General features: G+C 42.3%; 1 protein-coding gene across 3 annotated transcripts in view; it reads right to left on the reverse strand.

Annotated features, from left to right (window-relative positions):
* Positions 1 to 11,967, reverse strand: part of SNX9 (sorting nexin 9) — a 59,598-nt gene extending 47,631 nt beyond the window's left edge. The window contains exons 1-2 of one of the 3 annotated variants that reach the window (XM_048488162.1): positions 11,796 to 11,964; positions 1,662 to 1,748 (exon numbers count right to left, since the gene is read on the reverse strand). In XM_048488162.1, coding sequence (XP_048344119.1) covers positions 1,662 to 1,748; positions 11,796 to 11,807 — 99 coding nt within the window. In that variant the 5' untranslated portion in view covers positions 11,808 to 11,964. Of the gene's footprint in view, positions 1 to 1,661; positions 1,749 to 11,795 lie in introns of all 3 variants that reach the window. The other 2 variants (XM_048488171.1, XM_048488153.1) reach the window with 2 other exon arrangements.
* Positions 11,968 to 17,196: the final 5,229 nt, after the last annotated feature.

Consider the following 17,196-nt stretch of genomic DNA (forward strand, 5'->3'; position numbering starts at 1 on the left):
ACTATACCACACTGGCTCTATGGAAGTCTGAAGTACCTCATGTCACAAACTTGTGCGCACTTACTTGAGAATATGTCCCATTTAACATAGGAAGGGTTATTTACAATCAAAAACTCATAACATCTGTCGATATGCTCGGTCAATGTAAACAGCCTATCTATCCTATAATTAAAACATTAAACACATAGCTCTGTCTATTACTTCTCCAATATAAAAGAGCAATGGAAACAGAAATTGTAATTTTAACTGACAAATTCAATAGAAAATACAAACAATGAAATACTCATTTTATTTCCATTAAGTATCAATTAATCTGAATCTATACCATAGCCCCAGAGTGTGGATTCCTTGATCTGCACTCTGGGGCCATGTAGAGATGTGGGAGATTTTTCTGCAAATCTGAGGGAACTCCTACTTTTGCAGAAAAATTCAACAATGAAAAAAGTTTACTTTGAAAAATTGCCTGAAGGCAAATTTATAAAATGAAAAAATGAAATATTTTCATGCTACACTGGAAAATTTTGGCTGCCATTTTGTGGGTGGCTTTGTAACCTCCATAAATAGGTGATGGAGGGAGCAATGGTGTCAGAGGGCAGGCCAGGTAGGCAGGGGTACAGGTGAACAAGCAAGCTAGACAGAAGAACTAGCAGTGGCAGGGAAAAAGGGAGAAGGCAGCAGTATTGTTCTCCTAATTGCGTCCAGGGAGAAAAGGTGAGACAGAAATATTTAAACAAATCCTTTAACATATAAGTCACTAATGACACAACAACCCCTCCTCCCCAATTGACATGCAGTACCCATTGGTTGGAATCCTGTCCCTTGAATTCCAATAATTCCCCCGCTCACCTTCCCAAGACCCAGAAGCAAGCTGGGCCCAATGGCAAGGGTGGTGGGAAGCTGCCCTTCCTGCTGGGCCTGCCAGCACCTTCCCCACTGCCACACCACCCTCCCCATTACCCTGCCCACTGTCTACCACCCCGCAAAGACCAAAGCAGGCCTGCTGAGCGCTGGCAGTAAGCCCCTGATGCTCCATGGGGCCTGGCAGAAGCTGCAATGGACTTTACTGCTAGTAAATAAATAAATGGCAAGGTGCAAAAGCAAGCGGTGTTATTAAGAACAGCAGGGAAGCAAAGACTTCAGGAGAAGGTTGCTTGAGAGCGAGGGAGAAAGTAAGCATGGTACAGGAGAACGAAGCAGAGAGAGGAAGCAGGAACCATTGATGGTGGCGAGGGAAGGCTTTCCCTTTCCTGATGTTTCCTGTGGAGTCAAGCTCATACTTTGAAGTTCATTGCAGGCAGTAAAGTGGTAAACTAAACAATCCTGTCTAACAATCAATCTTGTCTATGCACATTCAGAAGTCCTAGTGAATTCAGTGACATTTGCTCTCAAGCAAAAGTGCAGCAAGTTACAAATCAATGTTTCTTTACACCTTTTCAAGTTATATTAGTAACAGTGGAGAACCACTGCATTACGTAAGTTTTTCTAGCAAAAAAGACATCCAAATGTTCACCTATCTTTGTGGCTTCTTTTTATGTGTGAGTAGTAAGTCCACAGATTTCCAGCTCCAGTAACCGAGTCACTAGTACTCTACCTATTCTTCATCAAAATTGTTGGAATTGGTTTCGTACAAAGAACCCTGATTTCTACCAAAAGCATCTTACCGGATTGGTAATTGTGATGATTTCTCCTTCATTAACTGTTAACTCATTGTTTCCAGGTTCAGCAGCAAAGTCATACATAACCCGAGCCTATTGATATACAAAAAAAATAATATTAGTGACCACACTCTAGGTTTAGTTCTTCAAGATCCACGGTAGAAAATCTATTTCTAAACAAATGATGAATCACAGAAAAGAACATATTCCATATAGGTCACCATTTTGAAAACCTTCCTGCCACATTCCTGTTAATAACCAATTTCAACCATTTCCACCAGGCCTACAGTTGAGGTATTTCCAACAGAGCTGGTCTCCCTGCTCTTATCCCCATCCCCTTTTCCCTTCCCCTTTTCTTCCCTTCTCTATTTTCCACTCCCCTTTGTCAGATCTGGGTTTTCAGCACCATTGGGGGTTATATCAGAAGCTGATTGTAATTTAACCATGAAATGTCTATTGTCAGCCACCCTAAGCTCGTTCATGGGGGAGGGCAGCCTATCAGTCAAATTATAAATAAAACAAATAAAATATTTTATATTGGATCCAGAAGTGAGACAGCTCTCAAGAACTGTTCATTAGACTTAAATGTTCTTGTAAAGATGGAAGGAATTATCACTTAATCAAAGCACAAGAACTCTTCCTCAAAATGAAGCTTATATAACAAACTGTACTGGGGGAATGAAATCAAGTTTTAAAGGGCTTCCTCACCCCAGCTCCATTCCACATTAAAAAAAAAGACTATCAGTGGAGGATAAAAGACAAGGTTTGTCTCTGGAGGTCCACAAGCTAGACATGAAAGTACTAGCCGTTCCACGACTGACCCTGGCACCCAATAAACAGAGGCAAGCTACCTCTGTACATGGAAGTATGGGAAATAAGCACACTGCCTCACTGTATTTAACCAGAGCCTATTATGCATGCACAGGCCATTGAGTTAACGTGCTAAAATTGATAGTCTTAAAAAAACAGCTGTGCTCCTTAGCCTTTGTCTACCACTACCTATGCAGTAATTTCACAGGTGAAACTATGCCTATTGTATTATGTGAAGCAATGGAGAAACTTCATGACTGCAATTAAAGACTCAGAACCAAGGACGTAAAAAGCCAGCCAAATCAGGGTACAGTGCTCGGAAGATGTACTTTAGTATTTGGCATAAAGTCAATACACAGTAGAACAGACGTACTCAGAACAAACAGTGCACACTTCTCCACATTTGATGAAAGCCAAAGGAGACAGCAAAGTCTCCTCTTATGAGCCAATTAAGTAATGTAAGAAAAGAACAGGAGCAAAACTCCCAGGACTTTACACACTGGAAACTGAACTGTACAGTACAAATGAAAATCAACAGATGTTTCATCAAAAATTTGCATTTTTCAATTATAACTGGAATAGATACAAATATGTCACATTTTCTGTTTCCAAGTAATTTATACCCTACTAGCACTAAAGCCCATTTTGAAATAAAATAAAATGGGTTCAAGAAGGGCATAGGACCCCTCCTCCTCCTCCCCTCCAGGAGAGCAGCCCATATTGTTCAGAGCTGGGGAGGCTCCTTGGTTGGAGGAAGGTGGGTGGGGATGGGATGGAATGTCTCGAGGCCTGCACATCCATTCGCTGGAGGTTCATCGTCGGACATTCCATCCCTTAGGCAATTATGTATAAGGATATTTAAAAGCAAACTTGGCTTCCAAACATGTCTTACAATCTTACAATAACAAAAATAAAAGATGTTAGAGATAGGATGTGAACAAACATCTATAATTGCTAGTAATGTAGACCTCCCTTCACCTATGTTCTATCTAGCTATTTTCTCTTGTCTTTCAGTTTGATTCCTCAACTGCTTTAAATCAGTACAGGAAGATTTCAGATGGCTAGCTGTGTTGGACTGTGGCAGACAAATAAAACAGGTGTCCCATATAATGTACTAACAATTCATTTCAGCATAAACTGTAGTGAAACAGCTAGAATAAACTGTTGGTTCTTAAAATGTCACAGGATTCCTAGCTTATTTTTATTTGAGGAGTATCACAACGTTTGCACATTTAACTCTGGTGAAGAACTTTGTTTAAAACTTTTGCTAAGAAAATATTGTACTTGGCAACTAAGGTTCTAGGGTTCAGTCAAATTCAAATCCATGTCCCAGACAGTGCAATGTGGCAAGGACAGTTCAGTTCCAAGGTTTACATGGCCAATTTAGCTTATCGGGATTTCTAGTCATCATTAAAGGGATGAATAAATACCGAAGGCACAGAGGTTATACGGATGATAAATATTTATGAATATGCACACACAATATGACAAGGAATTAATTTTGAGCTTATAAAACTGGTCTGATCACTGTCAGGAAATATGCTTGCATACTCCACAGAGAAATGAGGATGCCATTCTGGGAAAAGAACTGTGGAGTGGAAATAAAACTTTTCAGCAAAAATGTAATTGCACATGACAAAGTCTCCTGCAAGGGGTAGGGGGAATCTCCAAAATGTTTACATAATTTGTAACATCTCTCACTTACTATGGAAAATACATCCATGTTATCTGGGAGGAACAATTTGTTACTGAAACATGTGGTAAGATAAGTTTTCAGCAAACAGTGATGTTAAGGAACACTTTTTAAAAACTATCCAAAATGGGTTCTTACATTTGATCTACGCTTGTCTCAAACTTTTCAGACAGACTGCATTCGCTTTCCTAATTTTACAGCAAGCTGTCCAACTAAGGGAGCAGGGGATTGACTTCCAAAGATCCAACATTAGCATTTTAACATTTGTAGTCAGAAATATTTAACTGAAGCTATGCACAATTGTCTCATAAGAACAGATATCCTGAAAATAGGGCCACAATGATATCCAAGGATTGGGACTATTGTAGGGGTTTGCTTTCAGATGGATATGCATGAATCTATAATTTAAGAGAGCAGTGTGCTTTTTTTAAAACCAGAAATCAATCAGACATGGGCTGTGTATATACCCAACTCAGTACAGCAGTTCCAAGAAGAAATTTTACTTGCACATTTTTGCTGTCATTCTTATACTAAATTCCTGTAAAGTCAAGAAATTCTTAGCTGTAAAAAATTAAAAAGTTTTAAATTATACTGCAGGAGTTTCTTTAACGCCCCTAAAGGATGCAATCTGCTGTGTCAATTCAGGCCAGTTTTATAGCTCGAAATGAGTTCCTTGCCAATGAATTCTTTGTCAATTCAGGTCAGAGCAGATTTATTCCATTCATTCAAAATTTCCTTGCTCAGGAAACTATCACATTCCCCCCAACAACCAGTATTTATGGGAATTGTGGTGCTGGTAATCAAGAATTTAACCAGTACAATTTCACAGAATATAACTACATCCAAATGGGAAAAAATACTGCAACAATTTATAATGTAACAAATGACAGAATGAAACCTTTTTGATGACACTGAGAAATTATGGAGCCAAGACAGAAAAAGATCATGTAAACTTCATAGTACATCCAGACAGAAAAGGCAACATATTTCTGGTCATCACTACATCACCCAGTACTTGCATCCCTTGCACCCCTAACTATAAAAAGTTTTGTTATGTGTATAGTTATGTAGTTATCCTACATCAGCTTGTATAGTTATGTAGTTATCCTACATCAGCTTGGATCCTGACAAATGGAATCTCCAATCCTAAATTTGTACCAGTCACAGCACAACCAAGATTCCATCAACCAGCAACCTGTTCTTTTGGCTCAATATCTCAGATATTGACTCTGCACCAAATTTGGCTTCTAGTACTGTTTTCCTCTGTTTGCATCTAGGCAAATCCATGTGAGTAAGAACAGTACCCCAAACTGGTACTGGGAAACCACACAGCACCCCAGTGATTCCGGCCGTGAAAGGCTTCGACAATACAGTACCCCAAACTCTTTCAGGTACTGGATCCTCTTTGTTAAGACAGAGGGTGTTTCTCTTTCTGCAACATGCTTTCCTTCTGAAGTTTAATTCTCCAGTTATTTCTCCCAACTCATAATCTATTTTATTCCTATTCTCAGTCAGTCTGAGCTATCATCAGCCAGTCTTCCCCTGCAAGTAAGCTCAATCTAGGAACACTTTCCTTCCTGACATTCTAAACCCTAACTACAAATTAATTAGGATGCCTCAGAACAGGTAACTGTAGCCATAACATGGAGGTGACACATGGGTTCAGGCCGGAAACTCGAGTTAAAAATCTCAGTTCAGCTATAAACCTGCAGGATTAGTTAGGCATAACACAGCCTCTCGAGCTCAGCTCCCCCAACAGAAATAGAGTCCATAAGTACATGAACTTCTATAGCAGAAATACTGTAAGTTTTAGTAAGCATTCAAAGTGCTTTTCATTCACCAATTCACATTACATTAATGCAATATTATTTAATGCTAGCACTGAGAGATGAGATCGCCAATTACAAAGCATCAAGTCTCAGCAAGTTTTTAAACCACGCTATGGTAAATGGATCTCTGGTTTCCATGGGCTAGTTATTCATTAACCTACTTCAAAGGATTTCTGTGACAGGACAGAATGATGAGTCACGCATGTCTCTCTGAACTCTCTGGAAGACGGATGACAAAAATGCAATTAAAAAGTCATGCAAATGTATTTTGGATCTTTTATTTAAAATATGTGCAATACTGTTAGTTCATCCAATATCCACAATCTAATTCTAAAATGCTGGGGTAGTCAACAGCTTATCTTTTTAGTCAACAGCTTATCTTTGGACTTTTTAATGGTGAAAAACACTTGATCAGTTGGAACGTTTTTTTACTGAACCACATTTTAAAAGCTTACACTAATTTCTTAAAATGCTACTCCAAAGAAGTGTAATGGTTTTGAAATGCAAGTATCAAATCAGGTAACTGAAAATCCTGCTACTGTAAGGTTCAACAATTAAATGCAAACAAAAACTCAGCATACAAAAACAAGAAACTTTTCTTACACAACAATTCCATGTTGAAAAGCCTTTATTATTACTGAATGTTTCAAGAAGTTCCTTTACTCCCCCCCCCCCAAATCTAAACCAATCACAGTGCAATTTCATCTGAGCAGAGGATAGAGCAATTTATCATTTGCCTCTGGAAAGTTAAACAAATGATGCCACAGGCGCCATAAAATGAAGTGGCATTTTTTCTCTGGCTCTGAAACAATGACCATTCACTTCCTTTTATCACAGCACAGTGGCCAATTCTAAATAAGATCTGACTGGGCTTTGTTTCGATTGCAGCTTAATGGAAAACTTAAAAGTCTGAAGCTTATAAAAACGGCAGAAAGAAATTCAGACTGCATTGTGGTATTAAGAACAGCTTAACAAATGTAGTCTCACACAAAACATGTAGCTACCAAGAACTGAATACTGGAAAACTTCTAGCAGCCATGTGGTAATATAGATGTCTACTTTCTATACTGCCACAAAAACTGTTTATATTCTTGTTGCACAACTAAAGGGTTAAGATATTATTCCTGACAGCACCTATTATAATCTAAATGAAATAATCTATGCAAATCAAATAACTGAGGAACAGGTCATCATCACCTCAATACCACTGCATCCAGGAAGTGAAATGAAGTATCTAACATCTGAAACTCTGGCTGCTTCCTAGGCTTAATTTTCTTTTTGCGCCTCTTGCACAGTTCTAGTGACAACTGTCTAACTGGTGAGCATGCAGATTCCACATGTAAATGTGCCAGCACTGCCCACATCTGCTGCATGTGAGGATCTGTGGATCTGAGATAAAAAGTCCAGCAAAATCTTTCCTCTTCTCTCCCCTTATTTTAACTTTCATGCCTGAGATCTACTCACCCAATACATCATATCACATGCACACAAAGCTAGCTACAAAAAGAGTTAAGTCTGTCTTTTTTACTATATTCAACTTTTATTATTACTATTACTATTATTATTATTAGATTTAGTAGACCACCGTACCCCCCGGATGGCTCAGGGCGGTGTAAAATAAAACCATATCACAATATAAATCAGGAAAGTGCAATAAAATCCATTAAAAACAATAGCAATATCGTAACTCGCATAAAACCCATTTTTAGAGGTGGCGTCCAAAAGCCCCAACTTCTTACTCTATACCCCGTGGAAGGGGATTGGCAGATTGCCTCAGATGGTATGCACAGATGGCACACAGGGGATCCAGAGGGGGCGGACAATCCGCAGTTAGCCTCCCCAAAGGCCTGGTGGAACAGTTCAGTTTTACAGGCCCTGCGGAACTCACCAACGTCCCGCAGGGCCTTAACAGCTGGAGGAAGAGCATTCTACCAGGTGGGGGTCAGGGCCGAGAAAGCCCTGGTCCAAGTAGAGACTAGCCGCATCATTGCAGGGCCGGGGACCACCAGTAAGTTTGCCTCTGCAGAACGCAGAGGCCAAACTGGAACATATGGGGTAAGGCGGTCTCAAAGGTATGAGGGCCCCAGGCACTGAAGGGCCTTAAAGGTCATCACCAACACCATGAAGATGATCTGGAATTCCTCTGGGAGCCAGTGCAAGTGGTGCAACATGGGGGAGATGTGGTCCCTAACAGAGCCACCTGTGAGAAGACAAGCCGCCGCATGCTGGACCAGCTTCAGTTTCCAGATTAGCCACAAGGGAAGGCTCGCGTAGAGCAAGTTACAATAGTCTAACCTGGAGATGACCATTGCATGGATCACTGTGGCCAGGTCAGCCTGGGAAAGGTAGGGGGCCAGGCGCCAGGCCTGGCGAAGATGGAAAAAAGCAACCTGGGTCTCCATAGAAAGAGATTAATCCAGGTGGATCCCCAGGTTGAAAGCCAAGGAGGTTGGTGCCAAAAAAACTCCTCCCAACACCGGCAACTGGAAATCCCCAATCCCCGCCCCATGGCCCAGCCAGAGGATCTGGGTCTTCGGTGGATTAAGTTTTAACCTGCTCTGCTTCAACCAACCAGTGACTGCTTCCAAACAATGCTGTAGAGCCGCAGGGACAGTAGCCGCCCCCACCCCCATCAACAGAATGAGCTGAGGGTCATCTGTGTATTGATGACAAATCAGCCCAAAACTCTGCACCAGTTGAGCAAGGGGCCGCATATAGATGTTAAATAACAGGGGGGACAACAAGGCCCCCCGAGGAACACCGCAATGAAGCGGGCACCTCTGGGAAGCCTGATCCCCATGCCACACTTACTGACTCCAGCCCTGGAGAAACAAGGCAATCCACTGAAGGACAGCGCCCCATACTCTGGGTCAAAAGGTCGTGGTTGACCACATCAAACGCTGAGGTAAGGTCTAGTAATACCAGAAGCCGATCTGCCTTGCTCAAGCTGAGTATGCAGTGTATCTGTGACAGAAGCCGATCCGCCTTGCTCAAGCTGAGTATGCAGTGTATCTGTGACAGTCTCCGTCCCATGCCCAGCATGGAAACCAAATTAGAAGAGATTGAGAGCCGATGTGTCCTCCAGGAAGCCTTGAGTTCTCCAACACCACTCTTTCAATCACCCCATCGCCTAGACAGGGCTGACGCGGCAGGTCCACCTGAACTTTCAGGGCATAATGGTTAGACCATGGTTCTCTGTCGACAGAGGACACGACCATGTTAACTCCTGACCCAAAGACCAAATCCAAAGTGTGACCAGCCTCATGAGTGGGGCCAGAATTTATCAAGGAGAGGCCTAGCATCACCATGGATTACACTAGATCCACGGCTGCTGAACGTGAGGTGGCATCAACATGGACGTTGAAATCACTCAAGACAATAAGTCTAGGGAACAGCAATACCCGATCAGCCACTGCCTCCAGCAGCAGTGGCAGGCCGTCCCCTGGTGCGCTAGGAGACCGGTACACCAGGAAGATAGCCTATCTCTCTGAAGCCATTCACTTTGAACAAGTATAGGGTGAAAATGCAACTTAACAGAAACAAAAATAATCTATATGTGGGTTAACATACCACCTTGACTTTGTAGAAATAGGAATACACGTTTTATATAGGTAAAAATTCTTTCAAGTCTGGATTGCAATCCTGAGGCTATTCCAATTTCCACAGGTATATTTAATTTTGAAATCCAAAACCTGCACATTCCAAACTAGCCATGTAGATCAAAATACCCCCATATAACAAAAAATAAAAGGAAACAAAGGAAACTCAAGTCTGTATCATAAACTGAATGCTTAAGGAGTTTTGATATTACTTCTTAGGTTATTATACACAAAGACACTTCAGAGGAAAAAAGCTATCTATAGCCATGGATGAGGTAACAGTACTACTGAGTAACTGTGCCGCTGAATAATCATTTTAAAACAGTCATATTTTCCTTTCCTGTTTAAATGCTGAATAATGAAAATAAATTATAAAACATAAAGAACTTGACTAAACATCTCTTTAAAGATGCAGGTCACTCTACTACCAGAAAGTGCTACATTAGAGGAAAATATTCAAGGAGCTCTTCGGAATTCTGCCAGAACAACTGAAACTGTAGCATAGCAGTAAGAACCACTGGGGGCCCAGCTATGAGCACCACAGTGTCAGTTTTTTTTGGCAAGACCACACAGCATCTTTTAGTTTCGGCAAGTCATCTATAAAACTGGATAAATAGGTTCCCAGGTACTAATCAAAAAGGATTATAAAACTCTTTTGCAAAGTGAAGTGCTTTGTGATAAACAGCTACAGGGATATCATGAACAGTCTACTTACTGTGTGTCACCATCTGTTAAAGACTACTTTAAAAATTGTAAGGCTTAAATTGTAAGACTTAAAAGGAGACTTGCAAATCTGATTATGTAGCAAATAAATGCTTAAAAGCATGTGTAAACTACATTTTTATAATGTAATTCCAAAAGACAATTTAGACAAAACCTGATGACTGATTAGTCATATGAATATATCCTTTAAGATAAAGTAAGCCACATGCTTGCTTTTTCAGTCATGTGTGGGCTGGAACTACTAGCTGTAAATAGGCACAGGTGATTCAGACTAATGTATGTGATTAGATTAAGGGAACAAAAAAGATGATGTATAAAAACAACCCCTGAGTGACCAGTTTCTCATCACTGGCCTTGGAACAAAACATAAAGGGCAGCAGGAAGTAACTGCAGAAGAAATGAATAACAATCACTTTATTTGAATTCAGTATGTTTAGACTATTGTGAGTTTTCTGGGATGTGTTGCTGTGTTCTGCTGGCTTTTACTTCTAACATTTCGGCAGCATCTATGGCCTGCATCTTCACAGGTATGTCATGGTGAGATGTGTGTTTCTTTGTATGTTTGCTTACTCACAGATGTGCTCCCCTGAAATCTCACAACATTCTTTTCCACCTGACAAAAACATTTTGAAATATTTTCTTACAGCTTAGAAAGTACATTTACTTTATTCTGTCAGTTATTCCCAGTCTTGTCAGTTTATTGTCTTACAGTGTCCCCTTAATGTCTTTCCAGATCCCCAAATGCAATAGAAACTACCACCCTTATGACATCCAGAACCAGAGTTTAGAATAACAGCTTCCCAGATAAAACTGGAACAGGGACATTGCCCTCAACTACTGTGTGCAAAATATGAACACAACCAACAAGTGTCTGGGGCCGGGGTGACAGGAGAAACTGGATAGCACAGAAAATGCCTCGTGGCAGAATGGGGGAAAGCGCTTTCCTCTTATCTCCCAATAATGCCATTTAGTAGGCGTTAATAAACATATAATTAGCCGAGAGTCTTTAGCACAAAAGTTCAAGATTATCTTCAGCCCTTTCTCCCACTTGCTTGCCCAAAAATGGAGTGCGGCTAAGGCCTAAGTCAATAACAGCAAAGGCATTACATTGAGTGTATGAAGAGAAAGAGACACAAAACATAGCAAACTGAAGAGACAACGAGGGGGGAGAAGAAACAGCACTCAAACACTCCCCTCTCTTGACATGCCTTCTCTTCATTCACCAATGACACCCCCCCCCACACACACACACACCGCCAGTGGGCAAGCGACATCCCGCCAAAACGCCCAGCTGCCCCCCTCCCAGCCAAAAGCAAAAGAGAGCCCACACCCACGCGGGGAGGTCCCTCAGGAGCGAAGCCATAGCAGGACTCCCACCCTCAAGCAGCTGCTCCGAGAGCCGGAGTTGAGAGCCGTATATCTCGCAGGGTGCGGAGGGAGCTCAGGGAGGCTGTAAAGAAGGGCGGCGGCGGCGCTTTCTCCTCACCTTGGTGGCCATGGTTGGGCCGGGCTGTGGCAGTGAGCCTCCCCCTACCCAGGAATGGGCCCCGGCTGGTTCCTGTGGGTCCCTCCTACTGGGCCGCGACGCTGGGCGAGGAGGAGGAGGCTGGTAGCGACAGCAGAGCCTTTTTTTCCCTCCCTCCCTCCCTCCTTCCTTCCTTCCTTCCCCACCCACCCTCTGGCCGCCGCCGCCGCCGCCTCCTCTGATTTCCCTTCCCGTGGCTGAGGCTGACCCGACCGGGCAGGCAGCGGGGAGCAAGGAAGCAAACTCTTGAACCCACAACCGGGCAGGGTCCGGGCTCAGTAAGCCCCGCTTCCTCCCTTTTCCTTTTGCCTCTTCCTCGTCCGCTCGCCCATATGCAGGGGCGGAGTTTCACGAGGGCGTCCCGAAACCCAGGCAAGGAAAGGGAAAAGGACGGGAAGAAGCCAGCCAGCCAGCGCTTTCGCACGTGATGCGACGAGGCTCTTGCTGCCACAGACCGGGCGTAGGGAGCGATACGAACTTGGCATGGAGGTGTTCCCGACCTTGCCGAGTCATTACTTGATCGGTAAAACTTTTTGTCTCAGCCTGGTGGTGTTCCACAGTAGCGTAAAACTGCATGCAAGTGTTGTTTCTGTAATACCCTTGTTTATTTGCTCCGGATGGAGTGCTGTGTAGGGTGCACAAGAGGGCAGACCTTGCCCATGTAAGCTTTCCATGCAGTAATAATACTTACTTACTCGGTACGTTATTTAGACATTGCTTTGTTGCCTTGCCATCTTCAGAACTTACCCCGAGGAAGTCCGCAGGGCAGTGATTCAAGCCCTGTACAAATAATATTAAACCATTTACATAAACTCACTTAAAAACAAAATAGAATGCAGATACGCCAGCACCTTGAATTTGGCATGGAAAAAAGCTGGTGCAGAATATCCTATACTGGGTGATGGTAGCCTCTAGTCTAGATCAGGGGTCGGCAACCTTTAACACCCAAGGAGCCATTTGGACCCGTTTACCACAGAAAAGAAAACACTTGGAGCCGCAAATACTTTTTGACATTTAAAATGAAGATAACACTGTATATATATATATATTTTAAGCTTTACGCTTTGTATAAACAGTTATAGTGTGTTGCTTATGAAATCCATGAAGTGCTAATAAGCAGGCAGGAGAGTTTTGTTCCTCCAGGTGGTTGGTAACCCTAAAAAGGGGCACTCACAATGGGAAAACCCACAGCATGCAACCTGACATGCGGTGGTTGGCAACCTCCAGGTAGGGCCTGGGGACCACATGGAATTGCAACTTATCAGACTATAGAGCCCATTCCCCTGAAGATCAGGATCCAGGAAAATAAAGGTCTGGTTTGAAGAGTGGACTCTATGCTGTTATACCCTGCTGATGGCTGATGCTCTTCTCCTCCCTAGACTCCACCCTTAAATCTCCAGGAATTTCCCGGCCTGGACTTGGCAACCCTAGGTAAAGCCCATCCTCCTCTCCTATCCCCTGCTCTCCTGCTCGTGTGAACGCTTGACCCTGCCTCCTATGGCTTCTCCCCTGCATGCTCACCCGCCAGGACTCACGGGTGATTTTGGTCTCCTGCAAGCAGACCACACCTGCGTCCAATGCCTCCAAGAGCCACTGCAGTCCCGCAGGCCCCGGTCCGGCCCAGAGCCCGTTCACGTTCCAGCTCACCAGCTTCATACCCGCCAGGAGGGAAGGCGGCAAAAACATCACTTCCACCCACCCAAACCCTCTCTGTGCAATGAGATTGAATAACAAGAGTTCCACGCAAGTGCGCACTTCGGGTTCCCATAGACACCATTATGCGGGGCCGAAGGAAAGAGGGAAAGCATCGCATATAAAACAGAAACAAAATGGGACTAGGCTTGGAGGCTCTTTGTCTCCAATGCCTTTTATTCCCTTCTCCCATTTTATTTTGCTTCGCCCTTTCATGGGCTATTCAGGTCCCAAGTCTGTGGATCCGCAGTACGGCGATGAAAGAGCCGCATGCAGCTCCGGAGCCGCGGGTTGCAGACCCCTGGTCTAGATCATCCTTCTGCAGGAAAAAAAACTGCAGTTGGCTTCACTTCCAAGGTGATTTTCCATTTAGTCTGTATGCTTATGTATGCTTATGCGATTCTGTTAGGAATCATTCTTGCAGCAGAGATCTCAGACAGCTCAATTTTCTCTCAGTTTTTAGCATTTTTCACAACTGGTGTGTACTTAAGCCCCCTACTGGATTATCTCCTGACCCTCAGGATTCTATGCCTGGTGGTGCTGGAAAGTGCCAACAAGTCACAGCCAACTTACGGAAACCCCATGGGGTTTTGAAGGCAAGCGATGAATGAAATGGTTTGCTGTTGTGTAGACTTTCTTGGTGGTCACTCATCCAAGTACTAACCAGGACCAACCCTGCTTAACCTCCAAGATCTGATGAGATTGAACTATCCTGGACCATCCTAGCCTGTTTCAATTTTTTAAAAATTTTGAGAAGCATGGGTAACGCTGCGCTGCACAGAAGTAACACAATGTATTTTTTAAATTAAAAACTCACCACATGTTTGCAGACATCTCCCCCTCCCCCCACAAAAGGCAGGCTGAGCTGTGCATGACTCTGGTTGATTCCCCACAGTCAATTTATCGCGTGATACTCACATGAAAAAACATGGTTTAAGCAAGAACTACCCACTGCTTAAGTGCTGAACATGGATTCATCCCAGTTCTGGCACATGCTCCCCCCCTTATCCCACTTTTTTTCAGAACCTGCATTGAAGTGCATCTTTTTTCCCAATCGTGCAGCCTTTTTTTGTGCCGCGTTGGGCATGGCTATGAAGGAACGTAAATATGAAGCTACGGTACAATAATTTTGATAAATTGTTTATGCGTGGCTACATTTGAATGTAAAAAGGTCATGGAAAGATGCTGGAGATGTGTGGATATCAGATTGTGTGAATTTTGTTGCAGTGCTCCATGGGGTCCTAGTTCTTTAAATAAAAGAGAATTTATATTGCTCCGGATGGCTATCAGCAGCATTTTCATTTTTATACAGTTGCGGCCACCATTTTGTTACCCATGGCAACATGGAGCCTACAGAATGGCAGGCGCAACCGTATAAAAATGAAAGTGTTGCTGATAGCTGTCCGGAACAATATAAATGCCCTTTTATCAAAGTGCTATGTTTGACAATGCCAAGGATAATGTTTTTGACAAAGCCGGTACTTAAATATGATTATTTAATCTAAAAAGAGAAAATGCACTTCGTTAACAAGTGGTCACACCCACATTCAACTTCTGCTGAAGGACGCATGACTGCACTGTCATCTTTCAGGGAGAAAGGCCGTAGGATGTTAATAGTCATTTTAGGCTCCTTCATGTCCCCCTGCCTTCAGAAGCCAGTGGGTAGTCGTAACAAGACCCCTTAGTTTTCTTGTGCCTGAGATCATCTTTGAATATGTTTTAGCACCAAGCCAGTAATGTTGAAAACTTCACCTAACTTTATACTGATTGGTGAGGTAGTTTGTTCTCTTTGTTGGTTATTTTTCATTGTGGTTTAATAGCGATGACTGTGATGAGACGCTACAGCTTCTTCTGTTGATTTTTTAAATAGTACTGTGGATTATCTTATTTTGGAGTAGCATTATTATTAGGTATTGTTTTATTATATCATGAGTCAACTCAGGTATGCTTTTGGTGGAGAGGAGCTGTACATGAATTTTAGAGACATCATATTCATATTAGAGAAGCACAGGACTGTATCTTTTTTTTCCAGCCTGTGCTCTATTTTGTACCTCATTTGGAATTTAAATTACAGATTTCTTTCTTTCTGTGAAATAAATAACTATGTGTTGTGGTCTTATTATATCAAGTTCAGTGTCGATGAATCTGTGACATGAAGAATTGGTAAGAATTCTTATGAAGAATTGGTAAGAATCCTTATTGGTAAGAATTCATCATTTCAGAGTCCTAGTTGCTCATTTCTATTTAAAGCTCTCCCTGAAAGAAGCTTTAGGGCTGTGATATTGCTTTCGAATCAGTAAGTGTCCCCAGCATAAATTTAGCTATATCAACCAGGGCTGCTACAATACAAGAGAAGACCTCTTCCTCTTTCATAATTAAGAAGGCATTTGTAGGCCTGACTTCATTGCAACAGACCTAAATAATGAACTGTGTTTTTTATGAATTGCTTTTCTGCATCTTCTTGTACAGATCAAAAATGACAGCAGTCATACAGAGGCATTTAAATTAACTAATAAACCTTCACAGTGCCTTTTCTCATTTGTTTTAATAACCAACAGTGGCATTCAGTTCCTTGTTGTAAAGACTCCAGACAGACATTGACTTTCCAAATGAAAATTTAATTTTCTAATTTTGAGAACCTGCAATCTCTCATCTAATGTTGGCTTTTTTAAAATTTGCAGGACAATCTGACATGTGCCCAATTTTGCAGAGCATATTATTTGTTAGCAATACAATCATTCGGTAGCAAGCAAAAAAAAGAGAGAGAGAGAGATGCTCTTCCAGTTGACAGTACTCCAGAGATCATTTTAGTTTTCAACAAAAGGAACCCATCTCTGCAATAGTTCATTACAATTCCCATACCAATATAATATTAAACTAGTTCATTTATTCATTCCAATCACTGACAAGTCTTCACTCAGCCACCTCATGGTATATAATGGCTCATTACATTTTTAGTTTTTTGTAACAGTACAGTCTGCAGCCACTAACAGACTGTCAATAAGATCCATGTAACATTGTGGATCAGAATTTTTGAAGTGAACAACAAAACACTCTCCCAACCTGTATAAAAGCAATACACAGGCCTTTCCTTCCGTTTATTGACCAATAGGCACTCCTACCACATATGTATGATTTACATAATTTGGATGGCATTCAGTTTTATTTCTTACACTATAAATAACGTGATCTTTAATGAATTTATTGAAACAGGTAATGGACTTTTAAAAAGGAAAAGCATCTGCTTACACATATCTAGTAGCATTTTAATTGTTTATATTCGTACATACTTAAGGATGATTTCAATTTATTTCAACAATTCTGTCCATGGATCTTCCTCCCATCTCTTCAGTCTTCCCCACTTCCCTAGACAGTTGCCCAAGGACCACAGGACACCCCACAACTGGCAACCCCACCCCTCAACTTACCAGCAAACACTGGAATCTCCTGGAAGCCAGAAGCTACAAGGAACTGGCTGGATTATCTGAGCAGCAGGAGCAGGCCTCCGCTGTTCTACTGAGAAGGGTGAGGTCTGCATAGTCCCAACGCAGCTGCAGTCAAGAGGCCTGAGCAGTTCCAAGAGAGGAGTGCTGGCCTAACTTGTGAGGATGGTGGGCAGGGGAGATGTTCACGCAGTCGAATCAGTTTTAACCAGTACAATTAGAAATTC

This window comes from Sphaerodactylus townsendi, linkage group LG01 (assembly GCF_021028975.2).
Source record: "Sphaerodactylus townsendi isolate TG3544 linkage group LG01, MPM_Stown_v2.3, whole genome shotgun sequence".
NCBI classification, from domain to species: domain Eukaryota; kingdom Metazoa; phylum Chordata; class Lepidosauria; order Squamata; family Sphaerodactylidae; genus Sphaerodactylus; species Sphaerodactylus townsendi.